General features: G+C 42.8%; 1 protein-coding gene across 12 annotated transcripts; it reads right to left on the minus strand.

Annotated features, from left to right (window-relative positions):
* Window positions 1-55: 55 nt before the first annotated feature.
* On the minus strand, window positions 56-19,398 carry depdc5 (DEP domain containing 5, GATOR1 subcomplex subunit). Of its 12 annotated transcripts, none has more exons than XM_028428456.1 (43): window positions 19,134-19,398; window positions 18,797-18,864; window positions 18,604-18,691; window positions 18,459-18,505; window positions 17,090-17,175; window positions 16,926-17,009; window positions 16,798-16,847; window positions 16,597-16,666; window positions 15,921-15,999; window positions 15,782-15,843; window positions 15,632-15,701; window positions 15,476-15,548; window positions 15,303-15,406; window positions 15,140-15,214; window positions 14,390-14,524; window positions 14,258-14,319; window positions 14,100-14,173; window positions 13,930-13,999; window positions 13,811-13,847; window positions 13,611-13,731; window positions 13,311-13,534; window positions 13,023-13,223; window positions 12,484-12,619; window positions 12,304-12,392; window positions 12,093-12,152; window positions 11,035-11,191; window positions 10,783-10,943; window positions 10,074-10,194; window positions 9,649-9,816; window positions 9,316-9,538; window positions 9,068-9,204; window positions 8,892-8,988; window positions 8,576-8,638; window positions 5,832-5,950; window positions 5,658-5,738; window positions 5,414-5,546; window positions 5,106-5,205; window positions 4,783-5,022; window positions 2,452-2,621; window positions 1,935-2,106; window positions 1,790-1,850; window positions 601-683; window positions 56-518 (listed from the first exon to the last, which is right to left on the minus strand). In XM_028428456.1, exons 2-43 carry the CDS (start codon window positions 18,852-18,854, stop codon window positions 220-222), a joined length of 4,740 nt encoding a protein of 1,579 aa, XP_028284257.1. In that variant the 5' UTR covers window positions 18,855-18,864; window positions 19,134-19,398; the 3' UTR covers window positions 56-219. The 12 variants fall into 12 exon arrangements, 10 of the variants coding, with proteins under 10 accessions (XP_028284257.1, XP_028284255.1, XP_028284256.1 ...); XM_028428454.1 differs by having other exon boundaries at window positions 11,035-11,218; XM_028428455.1 differs by having other exon boundaries at window positions 12,301-12,392.
* Between the last annotated feature and the right edge of the window lie 575 nt (window positions 19,399-19,973).

The following is a 19,973-nucleotide window of genomic DNA, read 5'->3' on the forward strand; positions in this document are numbered from 1 at the left end:
TAAGTGAATGTGTGGCAAAAATAGGGAATAAATTAAGAGTAAACACACACCCAGATTAGAAATATTACAGTCTGATTTACTGCCTGTTGATGATCAGCACCAACAATGAATGCAAATAATTATCTTGAATATTATCAGTATGTAACATTCTTCATAGCCCAGTGTTAAGAGTTTGAATACTGTCCAACATAAATAAAACTTAAAAAGCAGCCCCTGCTGTCAGGGGGCGCTGGCGTTCATTTTCTCCTGGCAGCTGTCCCAGAGGTTCAACAGTCTGTTGTCTTTGTTGGAGCAGAAGTCGGTGAAGTCTTTGAGCAAGCGGTCTGCCAGCTTCTCATCTCCCAGCACTCCAGTCCTCCAGGCTTTGGTCAGCATGGTGTTGTAGGCCCAGTAGTAGCCCACCCTCTCCTCACCCCCGAATGGGCCCTGGCTGTTGGAGGTGGTGGAATTTCTGCGGCGACGCTGTTGCCCGCTGGAGTACTTCCTCTTAGAGTATGGCAGCTGCAGGAACACGGTGCCTGACGCAGACGAAGAAGCTGGTCAACTTTCAGAGAGAGAGAGAGGACATGCTGCTGGTGTTCATGCTGTGATGAGACTAACCTGTGACGTGGATGTACTGAGGCTTGTTCTCAGAGGGGAAGTTAAAAGTTGAGGCAGAAAACTTGTCGTGCACAAAGCCGAACCTGGTAGACAGGGCAACAAAGACACATCCTTCACTGTAATCCTTCGAATTATTGTTGACTGTGGAGTGTGAAAGTTTATACAGAACAGACAAATAAGATTAGATGACTGAATGTTTCCAGCTACACCTGTAGTCCCTTTGAAAAGAGAAGGCTAATCTATACAGCATGCTATTAGAAGGCTAATGGTATTATCATATAACATAAATATTATGTGTACAATTTATTTACATTTTCTACTGACACTGCAGGGCCAAAAACACCAGTACAGGTACGTGATTTACATAAAATCTAGGAATCGAAATTCAATAATCCAAATGTTTTTAAATGGCAGCTGTCAGGTTAGCGCCGAGCTCAGCAGTTGTGCAACTAGGTTATACATATTAAAAAATAGCCAGATTATACCAAAGGCAGTTCAGAAACAAGACTGAGCAGTCACTTCCTGTCACATGGTCCTGTTAACCCCGCCCCTTTAGCAGAGGGTCCTGAATATTGAGTTCAATGGGAGAAGTATTTTACTTCCTCTCACTCCTATTCATACGATCAATACATTGGCTGTAATGTATTGTTGTTACATTTGGGACTGCTGATCTCTCGTTTGTTATGATATGTCCGAATACATAAATAAATAGACTTGAAGAAGTGAACGTGATCTCAAATTCTGAGATTCTCTTTCCCCATAATCACCAGACCACAATATTTGTCACAAACACCACATCATAAAACGGGAACCAGCTACACCCTTCCACAAATTTTGTCAATTAATGTTCACAGTTGTAACTCATTGTTGTGATGCTGAATTTAGCTGCTAGCAATTAGCTCATAAAAAATATACTAACACCACCTGGATACATTTACTTTCAGTGTTGTTTCAGACACATCAGCCATTATGCAGACAGGAGGTAAGGTCCATTTCATACCTTTAGCTCACTGCCTCGCCTCATCCATGACACCTTACTAACGCTGTTGTAATGCTAAAAATTGCTGCTGTAACAAGTCAGTAAGGCCTTTTCGCAGCAGAAGTGAGGCTTGAATTTGCCTGAGTGACACAGCTCCATGTTATGAAATTCTTCTGTGGTTTCAAGGTGCAAATAAAACCAAACAACAACCTGTACAGTATGGCTTCCTGAAAAAGCTGCATCCTGTCCCAGTAGGTCTCTGGTTCAAAACCTGTTGGATGACATACAAACAGGAGGATGTTGTGACTGAATGTTTGTGCTACACACACACACACACACACAGACACACACACACCTTCAAACAGGTTGTCGCTGCTGTTCTTTAGCAGACATTGGATGTTCAGGGGGATGAAGAGCTGCGCTCTCAGCGGGTCTCCGTACAGGTAAGACGTCTGAGCGAAGGGGACCTCCAGCACAGGCACCAACAGGAAGCCGCAGGAGGCTGCTTTCCTGTGCCACCCTTGAACCTGATAGATAAGCAGGTCAGTGAAGAGTTTATCTCTCTATTGATCTGCCAATAACATTACTTGGAATAAATTTGCTCATGTCTGCTTCCTCTTTCCAGGTAATATGGCCACTTCCACAATTTTCAGAGACTTTGTACAAATCTTTTTCCACTTCCTCAGTAGGTTCTGCTTTTTCTGTTGTTGTTTTCAAGTGTCTGAAAATGTTGCTTATGAAAAAGTTTCAACATCAACATTCTACGTCAGTGTTTGTTTTCCTCATTTAACCTCTAAAATCCCACACAAGCAGAAAAAAAACATTCTGAGTTATCTGTTCTATCAAATGTGTTGGGGTTGGACATTAGTTACCATTTCAAAGAGCACTGCTGCTGTGACAGCCATCCAGTGCAGCTTGATCTCAAAGGCAGAGTTAAGGGAGAAGTTGCCATGGTAATAACAGCTGCACCATTCAGTTCGATCGCTGCGATTGTTGACGTCCACATCCAGCGTGACCGTCTTCTGTTCTGGGACTGTAGCAGCTGGAGGACAGACAGAGGACAGAGGGAGGTGGACAGGCAGACAGACAGGAAGCCAAGGGAGCAACAGAAGAAGAAGTAGATGGCATGATGGGTAGGCGGTCAGAAGAGTGAGGGCAGAGAGGTGCAGAGAGGCGGAGAGAGCTGGATGGAGGGAGCAGACTGAGGCTGAGACTGGTATGCTGATATATTTCTAAGAACCTGATGTGAGAACTGTGAGCTTCATTATGATAAAAGGGACAAAACTATGATCTCACAAATCTCACAGGGATCCTTGCATGCTAACTATATAGTATGCCTGACTTGTCAATATGATATAGTATATCTTTTTTTAGCTTTTAAATATTTGCTTGCCTTGGTTGGACTGCTTTAACTTGTTTACAATACTCTCAGCATATGTGCAGCTCATGTGGCAGAATAACAGCAGATGGTGCTGTGAGACAAATGATGTCTTTATATTAAGTTGCTAACTAGTTCATGAAATAAAAAAAGCAGCTTCAGCAGCAGACTGCTGCTGCCCCGCTGCTCTAAGGAACGGTACAGGAAGTCCTTCCTGCCGTCCGCCATCAGACTCTATAGCTCTGTGACTGTCAGAGCTGTGCTCACTAACTGGGACTAAAGCATCATCACAGGTGCATTTCAAACTCCTCAGTTACATTAACTGTGTTTTTATGCTTCTATCTTCCCCCTTTGATCTGCTTTATGTGTGTGTATGTACATATTCTTTCTCTGCTGTCATGACACACAGCAGAGTTTTTGCTGTTTATTGTATTTATCCTTTTAAAATGCTGCTACTACAACTCAAATTCCCCACGGGGATTAATAAAGTAAATCTTAATCTTAAATACATTGCGGGAAAATAATAAACAATGTCATCATCATGTAGCAATGTAGCTAGCTGAAGTCTGTCGACACAGATCAGCAACAACATTCTGACCACTGACAGGTGATGTGAATAACACTGATTATCTGGTTACCATGGCAGCTGTCAGTGTGTCATATTATGCAGCAGTTTTTCTTTGACATCACATGGATGACTGGATATGTATGTGTACCTTTATTTCCACGACAAGGCCATGTTTGTCATTGTGTGTGCAGCATTAGCGTGAAGTTTGCAAAGTTACTGCAGCAAGCATTTTAAATGAAACTTCAAATGGCTGCATGAAGCTAAAACAGAGCTGAAGCGGCAACAGTGAGCGAGCTGCATTGAAGCATCAGGAGGAGAGCGTCAGGTGAGGACATCGCACAACCACAGCACTACTGAACCACAGCCACTTACACCACAGCATGCACTGATACACCACACAACTAGCACTACTACTGCTAGATCAGCTGCATACTAATCACACAGCATGCACTGACAAGGGTGGAATCTTTGATCACATCAATCAGGGATGTGCCCCCCCCCCCCATTAGACTGATGAAGGACTACAGACACTGTGCATGCAGGAGAACACACCACCAGTTGTTTAATGCAGATCTACAGGCCACTGCGAGGAGAGCTGAGCCCTGTGTCTGTGTCACACAGATAATAAAGTGAGGAAAAGATGTATTACTGGGAAGCTGAGTTATGTCTTATGTCTGCGAGGCTCATTATTTTCAGTTTCTATGATGTGAATGCATTTATTGGTGCCAATTATTTAAAATAGCAATTTGTGCTTAATTATTTAATTAGAAGAACAGACACAACCTCCAATCCATCAAGACCACACATATTACGGGGCAGCAGTGGTATAGCAGGGTTGTCCAGTAACCGGAAGGTTGGTGGTTCGATCCCAACTCCTCCCTAGTCACTGTTGTGTGTCCTTGGGCAAGGAACTTCACCCGCATAGCCTGCAGTGTACTCACTGGTGTATGCCTTAAGCAATTTCCCCATTGTGGGACTAATAAAGGTTTCGTAATTTAATTTATCACACCAGAAACTGAAAACAATGGGCCTCAGGATGATGATTGCTGTGATGAGTGGATGTCGATGAAGGTAAACTAATATAGAAATAAAGATCCCTAAAGCAGATGCCTCCTCTGCACTGTGTGACATGTAAACACTGGGCCCAGACAGTCCCCTGAGGTAGACCTGAGTGTGATCTGCATCAGGCTGGATGAGGGAGGAGGAGCTGGCTCCCCTGCGGTGTGGGCCGGGCTGAGAGGATCGGGCTGGGTGTACCTAGCAGTGCGGCGGCCTGGCTGCGTCCTCCAAAGCTGCGGCTGAAGGAGCTGTGCCTACTTGCGTAGGAAGCTGGCCGGCTGGGCAGCCAGGGCAGGAGGAAAGCCGGGAGGTCACAGGGTCGTCGTTCCTCCAGCACGAAGGCCACCTCAAACCACTTCCTCTGGAACAGGGCGAAGTCCTCCAGGGCTGCAGTTGACCAGCCTCCCGCTGCCGTGGTGGAGAGCTGTGAGTTCAGGCCTGAGAAAAAGAACATGCTTTGTAATTGGCATATAATTACGTACAGACATAAACACCAACTGCTCTGCTCTGTGTTATTTTACCATCCTTCTCTCCTACTATCCTGTAGAAGTAGAAGCCGTAGATGAAGGTGCGCATGGCGTCTCCTGAAGCGTGGGCCACCAATCCTTCATCAAGCATTTTCTACACAAACAAACATACACACAACAGTGAACTATACACACCTGACCATCAAAAGCTCCCAAAATAAACAGATTTTTACACAAATCCTGAAAACAGACAAAGATAATAAGCAACAATATTATAATTGCTCATTTATATATTCAGGAAAATGATCTGACACTATGCCGCCCTCTCTTGTTCATTCACAAAGTCTTCTTCTTATCTGTACCTGCATGATATCAATGGCCATCCCCTGTGTGGCCACGCCCTCCACATTGTTGACCAGCCAATGGACAACCTCCGCACTGATAAAGCAGTTGAGAGGCAGCCCCTTCTGCTCTGGAAGCAACTGTACACCTGTGCTGTAGTACCAAAAGACAATATCAAAGAAATGTATCGGGAATTTAACAGAAAATACTGAAGCTAACATGGAAGGTTAAATGAAAACAGACACAGCACAAGACGCATCTTACGTGGGATGTTTGATGGCCTCCAGGATCTCTAAGAGAGTTGAAGAGGAGGACAGAGAGAGGGCTCCTGCTGCGGACTGCCCACTGTGAACACATCACTGATCAGTGCTGAACTATTCATCATTTATTCTCACTGAGGAGACACTGAGGCTGGTCTGAAGCTTCTGACTGTTTCACCTGGTGTCTGTGACGCTGACTGCTGCCTCTCCTGCAGGCTGTGCTGCTGCTGCTGCTGCTCCGGCTGAAACTCCAGGCTGGACTCCTTTATCTGCAGCCTCACTGCTTTCAGCAGGCAGCTACACAGAAGTGAGCTGTTTCAGTCAATACACAACAAGAACGCTTTCTTTTTCACATCTAGTGCAATCAGCCATGCAGAAGGTTTAGCTGCCAGAATTTGAGATTCTTGCGGCAATGCCAGTACAGTGGGGGTTTGTGTATATAAACAATTACTTTAAATACTCTAAATTGTTGTGTGATTTCTTGAGTTAAAGCCATGATCTCAGGTCACTTCGTTCCAATTCATCCTTCTGGTCTAAGTGGAAAATTTAAAAAGACAATTAGGCGTAGACAATTTTAAAAAAAAATGCGACATGCCTTAGATGTTGCCCCTGTGGAGGTATGATCCTTTATTTCTCAAAGGTGAAATAAAGAATCACAGTATGTGGGGGAAAAACCCTGCTCCACTACAGTGTTTGGTTGTTTAAGACAGTAAAAACAAATCATCACATTTTTATGTGATTTTTCCTCAGTCAGCACAGCAAACCTACATTTGATTGAATTATGAACTTCCAACTGTGTCTTGAACGCAGCATTAGCACAAAAAGAGGGTGTTTTTTTAGAAGAGCCCACTTCCTATTTATGGCATTGTACCTACGACTAGTCCTCTCTAATGAATGTAGCTAAAAATAACTTCTTACATCTGCTACTGGACAACAAAAGCTAAATTTTATAACATTTATTGGCTAGTACAGTCCTGATTATATATAGAAAATATAAAATGAAGAAGGATAAACATCCTTTCTTCTTTCTTCCAGGTGATTTTAAGGTGGTTTTGATGATGTCGCCCTGGCATTCTGCTAATTGATGCTGATTGGTCAGTTCAGATGAGGACTGACCTGACTGAACACTGTGACCACTGACAGGTGATGTACATCACACTGATTATCTGGTTACCATGACACCTGTCAGAGGGTGGGATGTATTAGGATGCAAGTAATCATTCTGTCCCTGAAGCTGGCGTTAGAAGCAGGAAAAACGTGCCGTCACTAAACAGTTATAAAAGAGTATTTTTCTACATTTGAGTGGATACAGTGGGTACAGAAAGTATTCAGACCCCCTTAAATTTTTCACACATAAGTTATATTGCAGCCATTTGTTGAAATCAGTTAAGTTCATTTTTTTCCTCATGAATGTACACACAGCACCTATATTGACAGAAAAACAGAATTATTGACATTTTTGCAGATGTATTAAAGGTAGGGTAGGAGATTTTGAAAACTCAGTGAGAGTCAGCCAGATTTTGAAAGTAAACACACGCCCCTTTCTCTCAGAGCTCACCCTGAAGCCACGCCTCCCAACCAGTCTGTGACTTCGGCCATCATGCACGTACCTCTCTGGTGCGCGCAGAGCAGGAAGAGAGTGACAACCAGCCAACTACATGTGCAGGTGCGCCTCGTAGGATTGGCTGATGTTTTTAGCGTTTTATAGCTTCCACAGATGATTCATATTCTTCGTTTTAAAGCGAAACTGCCGAACTAATCGGTTGCTATCGGATTGTAAAGAGAAGTTACACTAATTTAACAAAAAGTGTATCAGAATGAAATCTCCTACCCTACCTTTAAAACAGAAAAAGTGAAATATGACATGGTCCTAAGTATCAGAGCCTTTGCTGTGACTCATATATTGAACTCAGGTGCGTCCATTTCTTCTGATCATCCTTCACATGGTTCTACACCTTCATCTGAGTCCAGCTGTGTTTGATGATACTGATTGGACTTGATCAGGAAAGACACACACCTGTCTGTATAAGACCTTACAATGAGGATCATGAGGTCAGAGGAACTGACTGAAGAGCTCAGAGACACAATTGTGGCCAAGGTTACAGAAACATTCTGCTGCACTTAAGATTCCTAAGAGTACAGTGGCCAGACGTTTGGGAGGACCAGAAATCTTCCTAGAGCTGGGCTTTATGGCAGAGTGATATTTCACTTTTTCTTTTTTTTTTAAAAATCTGCAAAAATGTCAACAATTCTGTGTTTTTCTGTCAATATGTGGTGCTGTGTGAACATTAATGAGGAAAAAAATTACTCAAATGATTTTAGCAAATGGATGCAATATAACAGGTGGTCTGAATACTTTCTGTACCCACTGTACATATATTTTTAATCCCTTAAATCCCTGTTGAAAGCATGATGAAATTTGACAAAATTATTGTTTGTATACTCGATGGTTTTAGACTACATTATCATAGGATTCCACTCCTTCTGTCTTAAGATCGCCCCCTGTGGACAGATGGTCGAATAACAGAAATTTAAAACACTTGTGCAATGTGATTTATATAGTGGTGAGCCTGACTCAGTCTCAGTCATTATTGGCCAACAACTGATACAGTACATGTTCAACATGGTTGCTGATCTAAAAACTTAAGGTTCAGCCTCTCATCCGCATGTATAGATACCACAGGTAAGAAGTGAGAGTCCCTGTTTTACCAACCCAGTGCTACTGTCATGCAGGGAACAGGACGACAGTATGTTAGTATGAGTGACACTGACTACACACTCAGTATAAGTGACTGGATCCAAAGGGGCCCTGCAAGTCAAGAGTCATGTGAATCCCACACAGTGTGTTGCATAGCATGCTCATGCAGTGAAGCACAGTAAGACAAACACACACACCAAAACACACAGCTTCAGCTTACTGACCTGAGAGTGATAGATGTAGGAGGAGCGAGGGCTACGTATTAAATCCAAAATAAAGGCAGCGTCCTGTCAGCATACAGGAAGAACATAGCCCAGGATCAAACACCAAAGCCCCGCAGCAGGAACAGAACAGATTCAAAGATAGCAACAGATATCAAAGGGGAGAAACAAAAGCAGAGGCTCCACACCAAAGCACCAGCAATGAAGAACCATTTGTTCAAAAGATCTGGCTGCAGTTTGAAAAGTACACGCGTCAGCAAAGGCTGAATGGCTGAAGCAAATCAACTTATTCTGACACACGAACAGAAAAAACACTTACCTTACGTGGACTGTCTACGTATGAGGGAGCTGTGGCAACATTTGAAGGGTCACTGACAGCTGCTGAGGGTTTAGCCTGCTGCTGCTCCTCCAGTGTCCTGACAGGAAGCAGAAATAATGCAGTCAAGACTGAGATCCACAGGTCCATGTGGGGTGCAGTGCTAAGAGGAGACTCACTTCTGGTTCTGCTCCATCTCAAGTAGGGCTGATAAAGCTGATGTGCCTTTCTTTCCTTGAGGTGGCGCCACAGGCTCAGTGGGGTACGGAGGGAGCGGACTGGTAACCTGCAGTCCTTTCATTGGTGTGCCCTTCTGCTGCATGAGAGAGAGAGGAGACAGTGTCCGTTACTGTTCTTCCTGAAGAGACGCTGATGATACACAATAAGTGCTTCATGTACAAAAATGTGTAAACTAGTTCGAGCTCACCCTGATAATCCTGTCAGAGCGATGGCGGCGCCGAATGCGGTTGAGGCCTTCCAGGAAGCGAATGAAGCCATCCAGCAGGACCCAGTCCCCGCTGCTGCACATTCCAGCACCCGCTCCCTCCCCATACACGTCCCAGTGCCCCTCTCCGTCAGCCACCCGCCGAGCCCCTCCAGCTGGCAGCAGGAGGAAGCGGGTCCTCCAAAATTTCAGAGAGTCAATCAAGCTGGAAAGGAAGAACGTGGCAACAAGAATGAATGTCTTCTAGCATTATTTCAATTTACACACAGTAACAATCACATCTGAGTCTCTCTGTGATTGTGACTGCATGTGTACCTGAAGTCCTCAGAGCCAGCAGAGCAGATGTACTGGTCCAGGTAGTTCCACTTGTATTCTTCTAGTCTCTCGTGTCCAAACTCCACCCAGCAGGACACAAACTGGGCTTCAGAGTGTGGAGGACACAGGCTGTAGCTGTACTGAATCTGAGCAGACTCATACGGGTACCTGAAAAATAGACACACATGAGAAGGCAAATTATGTCAGTCTGATTATGTTTTCATAACTATTTCAGCTTTTAGCCAATTATTGCTGCTCTCCGCTTCTTTCAGCTATGTTAACTGACAATTATTTTTTGTATTGCCTGTAGTTTCAGTGTAAACTTCGGCAAACTGGAGGCTCTTATGGGTCTTATTTGACGCATATGTGTCTTTGGTAACTGCACGCTTTGTGTTTGTGTATATTGGATGCTGGGATGCACTCACTTTGGCAAGTAGCGAGTCACAGTGATTATCTTGTCTTTGAGGCAGACTTTGTGGAAGGTCCGGCCCATGCTGAGCCAGTAAACTGTCTCCTCCTCCTCTGCTCGACGCAGAGACACCAGCCCTGAAACCAGAAGGAGAAACAGGGCACATATATTTCACAAAGGTGCTGAGGTGAGCTGCTGCTTTAATAGCTATAAGAGACTGAATCTATGAAGTTCTTCATCTCTCCTGAGTCCCTGGGGCTGTAAGTGCAAGTATTTGACCAGGCAGAACACTTTTCAGATCAGTTGTCATTTTAATGCTCTAGTAGTCTTTTTAAATGAATTCTTTATCATCTGTAGCCTCAGGTATACCTTGACCTGCAGAGCTGTTGTTCTAAAATATCTAGCAAAAAGGGCTGTCCTGTACCTAACATGTAACCTTATGCTACTGTAACAATAAGAGAAACGCTATTACAAGCAGCAGCGCCCAAAACCTTCAATTGTCCCATACCTCAGGTCAGCCACATTATTTAAGAAGTTAAGAGCTTCACTGAATAAAAGGAATTAAGCAAACCTGTTTGTTTCATTAGCAGCAGGTTACATTTTGCCACTTTCAATGGCAAGATAAATCTTAGACTTTATGTTTTTACATACTACCAACACTCTAATGATGCGAATTGACTTGTTATTTGTCTGTCTTATTGTAAATGAAACGTATATTCCTTTACCTCTGGAGTAAAGAGGACTACTACCAAGAGGCGTGGCCACGGCGGGCTGTGGTTTCCTGTTATTAGGCTGGACGATGATCTGGTAGCCCTGCATCAACCTCTGACAAATAAATTCTTCAAACACCTGAGAGGCACTCATCACTGGAGCTTCATCTTCTCTCCTAAAGGAACAGACAAAAAAGTGAACAGCCAAAATGCAAAATACTGTAGCGTTTGATCTTGGTTGTGCTTTTTTTTCCTAATCTAGCCCACCTGTCCAGGTCACTATGTGGCAGCAGGTCATAGCAGCCTTCAGTGTAGTCGTTCTGCAGCGTCTGACGGTCAGGGAAGTAGTCAGTGGTGAGGGGGAGACAAGCCGGTGTGGTCAGAGACTTCCAGTCTACTCCAACTGTGCAACAGAAGCTGGGCACTGTCGGGGGTGCAGACAGCAGCAGGGCTTCACACGCACGCAAACACAAAACAAAAAAATCCCCACGGCAAAGACAAACGCATGTACCCAGAGTGGAGAGATACATGTGTGTTGGGGTGGGGAGAGATGAAAGGAAGGGAGGAGATGAAGATGGAAAAGAAAGAGTGAAGAAGAAAAGAGGGGAAGAAAAAAAAAAACAAGAGAAGTGTTACTTTGACTGGACTGGTCACCCTTGCTGGTGATTCCTGAGGAGCCTGTAGCTGTGAAGCAGTGATCAGACATGCAGATTGTGCCCCTGTGACAGTCACTCTGTGATTGGCAGTGCTCACAAGAAAGTGAAATGTGTGTCCTTGAGTTCAGCAAAGGTGTGAGCTGAGTGGATTTAAGCAGAGAAATTACATCATGCCAACATATGCACCGATTAACATCTCAGTCTGAAATTACGTGTGAAAGATCAGTTTGATAGAAGCACAGATTTTCAGAGATATTGTGGAATGCCATGCAGACGTGAGACATACAGAGAAGCCTCGCAAACAGGTTGTGATGCAGGAAACTTTTTGTGAGGAGAGGATTTTACACCTACACATAGAGCTTTTATAAGAATAACAGGAAAAAGCTCAGATAAAGACAGAGCAAAGTTTGACAGAGAAAGTGAGGGTACAGAGGGACGAGGAGAGGGTAACCCCAAACCACATGACCTGAAAGCGCTGTTTTATCTGTGACCCCTGGATACAGACGACCACTGGAATCCCTTCTCTGCCAAAGCTGAATAAGCCCTCACAGGTGAAAACAAACACCTCTGAAGGTTTATTGCCATCATTAGTTTTGAGCCTGGAGTATAACTATGACAATTTGTGAGACTTAAAGTGTTTTGGTTTCTAAAAGGGTAAGACGGACTCACTTGGATCGGTGCCGCTGGGGGAAAAGTCTTGAAAGGAGGAGCCAGTTTTGGTGAGAGTTCCTGTAAAAAGTGCACAATTACAAGAGAAAGAGCAGAACATAGCAGTTACAACTTGATGGTTATATGATTATTTTCACTGTAGCGAGACCTGCTAGTTATTTTCTAAATAAATACCAGATTTCCAGGGAGCCCATAAATTTATTACTACCACTGTTGTTGCTGCCCGGACTTCCTGTGAACTCCTCCATCCCTCCACCAACGTAAAGACCGTTCTCTCCTGCCTGCCTGGAGGTTGTGCGTCTTCAATGAAGACAAAAACAAGAAGCATTCATCTTGCTGTCTTGCTGTGCTCCAGTGTGACACGGCGTATGAAGGAAGCATTTGCTCTAACCTTCCAGTGGCCTCGTGATAGGCCAGCTCCAGCAGCTCCGCAGAGGTGTGAGCCGGATCTCTCTGCTGGCTGCCCTGCAGTTCTGCCATGTTCTGTCTGGTCTGATGATGGATCTGGATTGGCTCCCCAGAAGGACCTGAAGAACGACAACACACAGAATGCTCATTGAAAATACCACCTAATTCCTACCATAAAAGCTTTTCCCATTTTCATACAAAAACAAACACAATCATAATGATAAGTTACCAATAGTGAAAACATGGAAACTCCACAAGCTATAGATATTTAACTGTTTGCATTTCCAGACTCCGGTTTTCAATTAATTCTGCGCAAGAAAAAAGTGTAAAAAGACAGAGTGGCTTAAATCTTGCTGAATTTTTGTCACATGACTAATGGTTGCAAGTCAGTCGGGGCATCCAAGAGGTTTTTTCAGAGTCTTATAAGAGCAAACTGTTTAGTTTTAGCTGATTTGACATGTAGAAATTGTGATTCTGGCTACACCTAAACCAGCTCAGAGTGTTGGGTTTAACAACACTCACCGACAGGGAAGGTGTGCATCCAGCGGCGGCGGTTGGAGGTGAGCTTCATAGGCATCCTTGATGGGGTGAAGGGGTTTATGAGTGCTCTCTGAGGGGTGTAACCTCCTGGTCGGATAATCAGTGTAGACTCCGCACTTCCCACTGTGAACCTGCCAGGGGCACTGGAGTCCCGCTGAGAGTCGATCATCTTTTCTAACAACTCTGATCAACACAAAAACAAGAGGAGTGTTGAAAGAGAAGACGCCACGTGCCATGGAGGCTCTGTCCTTCGCGTCACGCAGCACTTACCTCTGGTGCTGGTGTATCCCAAAGAACTGCTGACTTCATACTGAGCAGGAGGCATCCGGGGGATCAGCAGCATGTTGGACACGGGACCCAGACTGTCATCGGAGGCCAGGCTCCGCTGTTCATCTGGTCCTCCTGTGCGAACTGGTGGAGACGCCCCAATACCTGCGCTGACGTCCACTGAGCCCCAGCTCTTCCTCCCAGTCGTCTCTTTGTCTCGACCCATTCTGAATCACACGCAGAATAGGACATGTAGAAGATTCATCTTCTCTTTGGTTTCGTTCCGTGCATGCTGTGAAATACCTGAAGTTAGTGCTCCTCTGAATTCGAGAAGGTCCCGGAAGTCTGAAAACCTGGGCATCATAGGCGTCATAGTCCACCTGGATAGGAAGGCTGTTGTCTGAATCCTTTGGTACACAAAGAGCTGGAAGAGGTCATGGGGGTCACTACCTATTTTATGCTTAAAAGTAATATAAACAGTTAAAGACTTGGCCAAAACTTACTGTGTTCTTTGCTGCTTCTGAATTTTTCTGCATGAAGCTATAAATAAAGGACACTTTAATGAGTTGTTAACATAGGTAATATTTAGTAAAGCTCTAACATGCATGTGATGTGACCGTACCTTACGGCCAGCCAGTTTGATTCGAGGGGTGAAGGAGCTACAAGAATTCTGACTTTTGGAGGTGTAGAAGCTGTGAGCGTGGAAGAAAATGCGATATATAGTTTAACCGCTGCCACCATTACATCTACAGCTGTGACATTGGATGATCTATAATGATCTATTTCTCTTGCCTGTGGTTGATCCAGTGAGGCAGGTTATAGTCATCTCCTACACGAGAGTCTCCAGGTGTCGTCCTGTTGTGCAGCTGAAAGAGGACATGACATACACCATTAGAAACTACATGAGGCCTGGTGCACATACAGAAAGTCATATACTCTAGATGTGTCACCTTGAATAACGGCACTGCGTGCAACGGCTGCTCCCCCATGCACACCAAGTCCACACCAATACCTAGAAGGGAACAGGTACGTCATGAATGTCCCATAATCTCTGTTAACAACAAGGCTGTCTTCATACCTACCGTTATCAATCATGCGCTGTTTGGTGAGAATCATGAGCAGACGGTCGACTTCAAACACTCCAACGCCAGGTGTGATGACCACGGACATCTGGCCAGTGCGGTCGAAGTTACGATTGATGTAGTGCTTGTCAAACACTGGGAGAAATGGTGACTATTAGATTAGGATTAGATTAACATTCTTTTATAGAAGGACACTGTAACTGATCTTTGACCCCTCTTTATCATCATCCAATTCTTTTTGCTCATATACTGTACAAAGCACTGTTTTGTTCCTTGCTAATCTAATTGTGTTGTCCTTAGTTTTAATTTTGATTTCTAATCCTGTTACTTGAGGAGTTTCCTCAAAGTGAATTAAAAACACTTCTTTGCCTTATAATTTGTCATGACATTAGGTCCTGAGGTCAAATAACCCAGACATATAGAAGGCGTTCTAATAATATAAACGAAAGTTCAGAAACAAGACAGCTCATTTAGCAGGCACTTCCTGTATTTCTGTCACATGCACTTTTTACTGTCCAGAGTCTGAATGTGATCTCAGAATCTGAGCAGTTCTGTCACCTAATCATCACCAAATTAAATAAAACACTTCACCCGGACTACAAACCTCCCAAGGACAAACACAGATTAGTGTGAAAAGATTAGTGGATTCCACTGGATGTCTGCTCAATGTTCTAATACAAGCAGTTACTGTTATGAAAATGTAAATCAACAACACTCATGAGTACATTTCCTCTCCTTTACACTACTTACCATTGAAAGAGAGGTTAATAGCCTCCAGGTAATTTCCCTGAGCAGCAGTGGAGTTGTAACCCACAGGAAAACCATCTGGTGTGACAGAAAGTAACCACAAGATTTTAGCTAGAAGCTAAAAAAATGGTCTGTCAGTCAGAAAAGTGCCTTCCTCTTTTACTACCTGCTTCTTTTAGTCGCACGAGCACGGGATACTGGATGAACAGCTTCTTAATAGTGACTAGCAGTGACGTCCACTCGTCCCGTCTCTCATTCTGAGCCACCACTCTGATTGCAAGAGTCACAAGCTGTAAAATCTGTGATTTTACTGAACGCTGATCATGTCGATGTGCTTACCTGTAGAAGTCTTCGTAAAATCTGCCCTCATGATCCTGTCTGATGGACGATCTCAGAATCTCTGGGAATTCCTCTGAGGAAAAAAGATTCTGTTCTCTCAGTGCTGTTGATTACTATCTTCTTCTTCTTCCTAATGCACCGATGATATGGACTTACCTAAGGTCTTAGCACTGTAGAATGTACGTGAGAAAAGCACCACTGTCACCTCATGACTGCAGTTCTTCTCCTGTATGAACAGCAAACATTGCTTATATATCATTTTCAAAAATAGCTCCAACAAAGACGTATAAAAGAAGCAAAACAAACCTTCCACTTAGTAAAAAGGTCAGACAGGAAACCATTCACAGCCTTCTCAAAGTAGAGATCACCTGAGAGCACAGCATTCAAATGAAACATTCATTTCCACAGAGGCTTTACATCAAGAACCAGCTGAGCATCCACTGACCATAGATGTCAAAGTCCCACATCTCACAGCTCATCTGGATGAATATGTACACCATAGCAGATGTGGACCTGAACACCACCTATAATACAAGATCGCATGATATTTTAGAGAAATGATTATTTCAATGTAAATAAATGCTACTGCAAGCATAAGCAGGCATCAGAGCATCTCCAACGGCGTCTTAAGCTTTTATAACTGGAAAGAGCTTTTCTCTCTTTACATTATGTTGACTGACATCTGTCTGTGCAATGAAATGATCACAGCTTAGGATCTGGAAACATGTGAGGCACCATTTAACTCAGTTATTGGTTAAAAAACACAATCAAGAGATGAATAATCCCACTTTTTCATCTGCATTATGTTCTTTAATATGTGTCAGTATGGATCAGTTCTGACTACGACTATGTCCTCAGACACAAGACATAGCAGAGCGGGTATCTACAGACATGCCATCATGAGCTTTGTCCAAGGAGATGTTCTGCTGGCCAGGAGTCAAATGTGGGAATAGTACATCAAGGGCATTTTAAATTATGTTCACATTTCTGTGTAAAATGTTTTTAAAGGTGGATGGAGAAATTAGGCAGTTATTGTTTTTTATGTGTCTAACCAAGTCATAATAAGAAGAATGAAGTGTCAGTGGCTATCTTACTGGTAAAGAAAGCCTTCCACCACTTACCCTGGTAGCTTCACTGATGTACCCACAGGTCACTTTCTCCCCCTTTACCCACAGCTCACTGGCCTGAGCTCTGTAGAAGAGAAGTGCGGAGTGTCACTTCACTAATCGTAACTGTACAAGAAGGCTGGCTTCCATGCATAACTGGCCCCTTTGCTGTTAACCTTTACACATACTGCCTGTTGGCTTATAATAATATCATACCTGATTCCTGCAAATTCCACCTTCTGGGTCACATAAGCACACGTGCTGACCTGAAATAAAAAACACTTGCGTTATGTGCTCTGATCACATCGTTCTGATTACACTGAGGCCTAAACATCACAGCTCACCAGGCTCTTCTTCAGCCTCCACATGTCTCCTCTGCCGATGTACTGGTCCTTGAATGTCAGTTCCACCAGGTCCAGCGTCACCTCCTGTAAGGAAGAAAAAAATACAGAGATTCTGTTCCAGTGACAGGAGGAGCTGGAGCATCGTGCTCTAATCATGGACATACCTTTGGGTCAACAATGTTAACAATAACATCCTGGTAAGCACGAAGCTTGAAGGCTTGTGCCACAGTCTGGTCCACACTGATCGTCTCTGTGTAAGAACAAGATATCATCATATGCATAAATAAAGTGAAACCAACAACCATAAAGTATCTGCTCTTCTATCGCAGAGCTGAGAAACATCAGAAGGTGTTGTGTGTTGCATTGCTGCTTTTATTGTTGAATAAATTCAGTGATTTCTGGGGCTGCAACTAAAATTCTTCTATTCATTTAATTTATAGTTAAAAACATGGAAAACATTTTCCATTCCTAAAGTGTAAACTAAATTTGCACAAAAAAAGGCAAAGCTAAATTTTTAAGAATTGTTTTATCAACAATTGTGTCAAAAAAGTGACCAATTGCTTTGGCTCGGAATTTACAGTATACATCAGTATCTCGGTCTCTATTAGAGTAACATAGCCAGGACTTCACTTAACTGGAACATGTCAAGGTTACTGATGCCTACATAAACAGAGATTAATTCTGCCTGTCTTACTCAGCCTGCTTCAGGCCAGGATAACAGTTATGCTTAATCAGTCCTAGTACCAGGTTCTCTGGTCTGCTTATGTCTGCCAATTTAGTGTAAACTATGTAAAATTAGGCATTATCATAGGTTAAACATAACTTTTAATTTCTAAAATCAGTAAAAACAGAACTAAACTATATAACACACAGACCTCACATTTAACCAATTTATAAGAGCACAAATATACCAGGTTCCTATTACACAATATAATATATTAGATTTCAGTGATCTTGTATTTAATTTTCTTGCCAGCTCTTGTTTGTTCTGTGAGTATACTAATGATTGTGAAGTGCATAAAAACAAGTCACAGAAACAAAACCTCAGATTACCATAACCTGTTACATCATTTCCTTTTATTACTAACTCAATATGATTAAATGTTAAGGTAATTTTTTTTAATTCTCAAAAGTAGGTCTTATAATGAGTTTCGGTGAGGAGCAGTGTTAATTATTTGGCTTTGTTCTGCCTTCCATTGGTCGAATACAGTGGCCATCTTTCCTCATAGGCAATGGTAGGTTATATCAAGTTTGTAAGATAGGCAGCACTGCATAAATCTCATGGGTCTGTTGAACAGAAAACTATGACTAACTAGTTAACAGAATAACTTACACACCTCTTTAACCTGGCCTGGTCTAAGTGATACTGACTAAACCAGGATGCACTCGAGGTCAAACCTTACTCTTTTTAATTATCCTGGAGTTCCCTGTATAATAGTCCTCTGTTGTGTAATGTTGCAGCAACCTGCCTGAAATCCCTGTGCTCACTAACCTAAATTCCTGCCATACATGCTGCAGCACTAGATCATTTACCTTTCTGCAGGTCCTCCTTTAGACTCTTTACCTGCAGCAGGAGAGGACTGGGGATTTAAAAAAGAGAGATTGTCATATTATGGGATGAGCAGCAACAGGGGACTCATCTGTTAAATAATATAAATAAAACCCTGTGCAGACTCACCTGTATTCATCCGTTGGATGTGCAATCTCAATAATATCCCGAAGACTAACTTGAGGGAAAACTTTTGGGTTGACAACCAACTCATCATCTGTTAAAACGAAAAGATAACAAAAATACAATATATTAGAAATGTATTCTTCACAAGAGCATCAGAAAATGAGAACAAGTGCTGCTGACTCGGAAGTTATCCTACCGCTTCCGCCAAATCCTTTCTTGTGTAGAACAAGTTTGTATGACTTATTCGTCTTCATGATGGACCAGCTGGGGAATAAAACCATTACTTCGAATCTGACCTCTCAAAGCTGAAAGCGCATGAGCTCAATTACCACGTTTTAAGTTGCGACATCTTTAGTTTATTTACGGTTATCTAATCACAAAATCACAGGTGCAAACTTTTTTGGACACACTGATAAAGTACATTATTTAAGAAGCAGCAAGTAATTAACGTAAACGTCTCTTTACTCACAGAATTAAACTGTGTGTGAGGAATATTAAGAAGTTATACTGACACACAATTTCTATATTAGTACCTTTACAACCTCTCCAACTCCGAGTAGCCCAAACTACGCTGGGATGTTGTTTTTTGCTAGCCTAGCATGTGGCTAATTGTGGACAGGTTCCAGGCTACAGCTAGGTCGCCAACAACGCTGGCTGACAGTAACCCCGTGCGATACATGAACTACTTGCACTGGAACTATGTCCATGTGATTAAAATGCGTCGGAACCACTGGTTCCGAGCGACATATACGACTGTTTGCTAGCTAACTGTTACACATTAGCTGTACTTCCTCCAACACAGGGAAACGTCTGACGTGATTGGTCCGCTGCCGCTCAGAGAGTACCCTAACAAAAACAGGAGGGCTCACTCCGCGTATTTTCTTTCCTCTCCATTTCTCTTGGAAGATTAAAACTCATAGTTCAGCAAATGTACCTATACACTCATAAGTTATATGTTAATAGTTCCCTGAAACAAGCACTCCATGGAAATCATGTTCTGATAATACCAGGCATTGTTTTATTACTATATGCGGTAAATATGCGGTATGTCAACATTATCTGCAGCTGAATTGGTTAAAAATTATTTATTTTATATGTTATAGTTCATAAACTTCTTTGACAGTAAATTACCATTAACATTTGGTTTCCTTCTGAACACAACAATACTGTGAGAAGAGACAAACACTATGACAGTCACTATTAAAAAACATAATTTAAGAAATAAGAATTTCAGATCAGAGAAGAAGAATTTCATATTACCCTAATTCGAAAGACTAGTTGAAGTCTTTTAAATGATAAGATATACTTGTTCAATACAACAACACGTACATAATGAGACACAATAATCATAGGATTTCTACTAGCAATACAAA

Source organism: Parambassis ranga, chromosome 17, assembly GCF_900634625.1.
Source record: "Parambassis ranga chromosome 17, fParRan2.1, whole genome shotgun sequence".
NCBI lineage: Eukaryota > Metazoa > Chordata > Actinopteri > Ambassidae > Parambassis > Parambassis ranga.

Excerpts from the sequence above, each read along its gene's own strand:
- depdc5 (XM_028428452.1), bottom strand. The coding sequence starts at position 18,854 with ATGAAGACGAATAAGTCATACAAACTTGTTCTACACAAGAAAGGATTT. Across the intron at positions 18,506-18,603 it reads CATCCAACGGATGAATACAG|TCCTCTCCTGCTGCAGGTAA; the intron begins GTGAGTCTGCAC and ends TTAAATCCCCAG. Across the intron at positions 14,174-14,257 it reads ACGCAGTGCCGTTATTCAAG|CTGCACAACAGGACGACACC; the intron begins GTGACACATCTA and ends GTCCTCTTTCAG.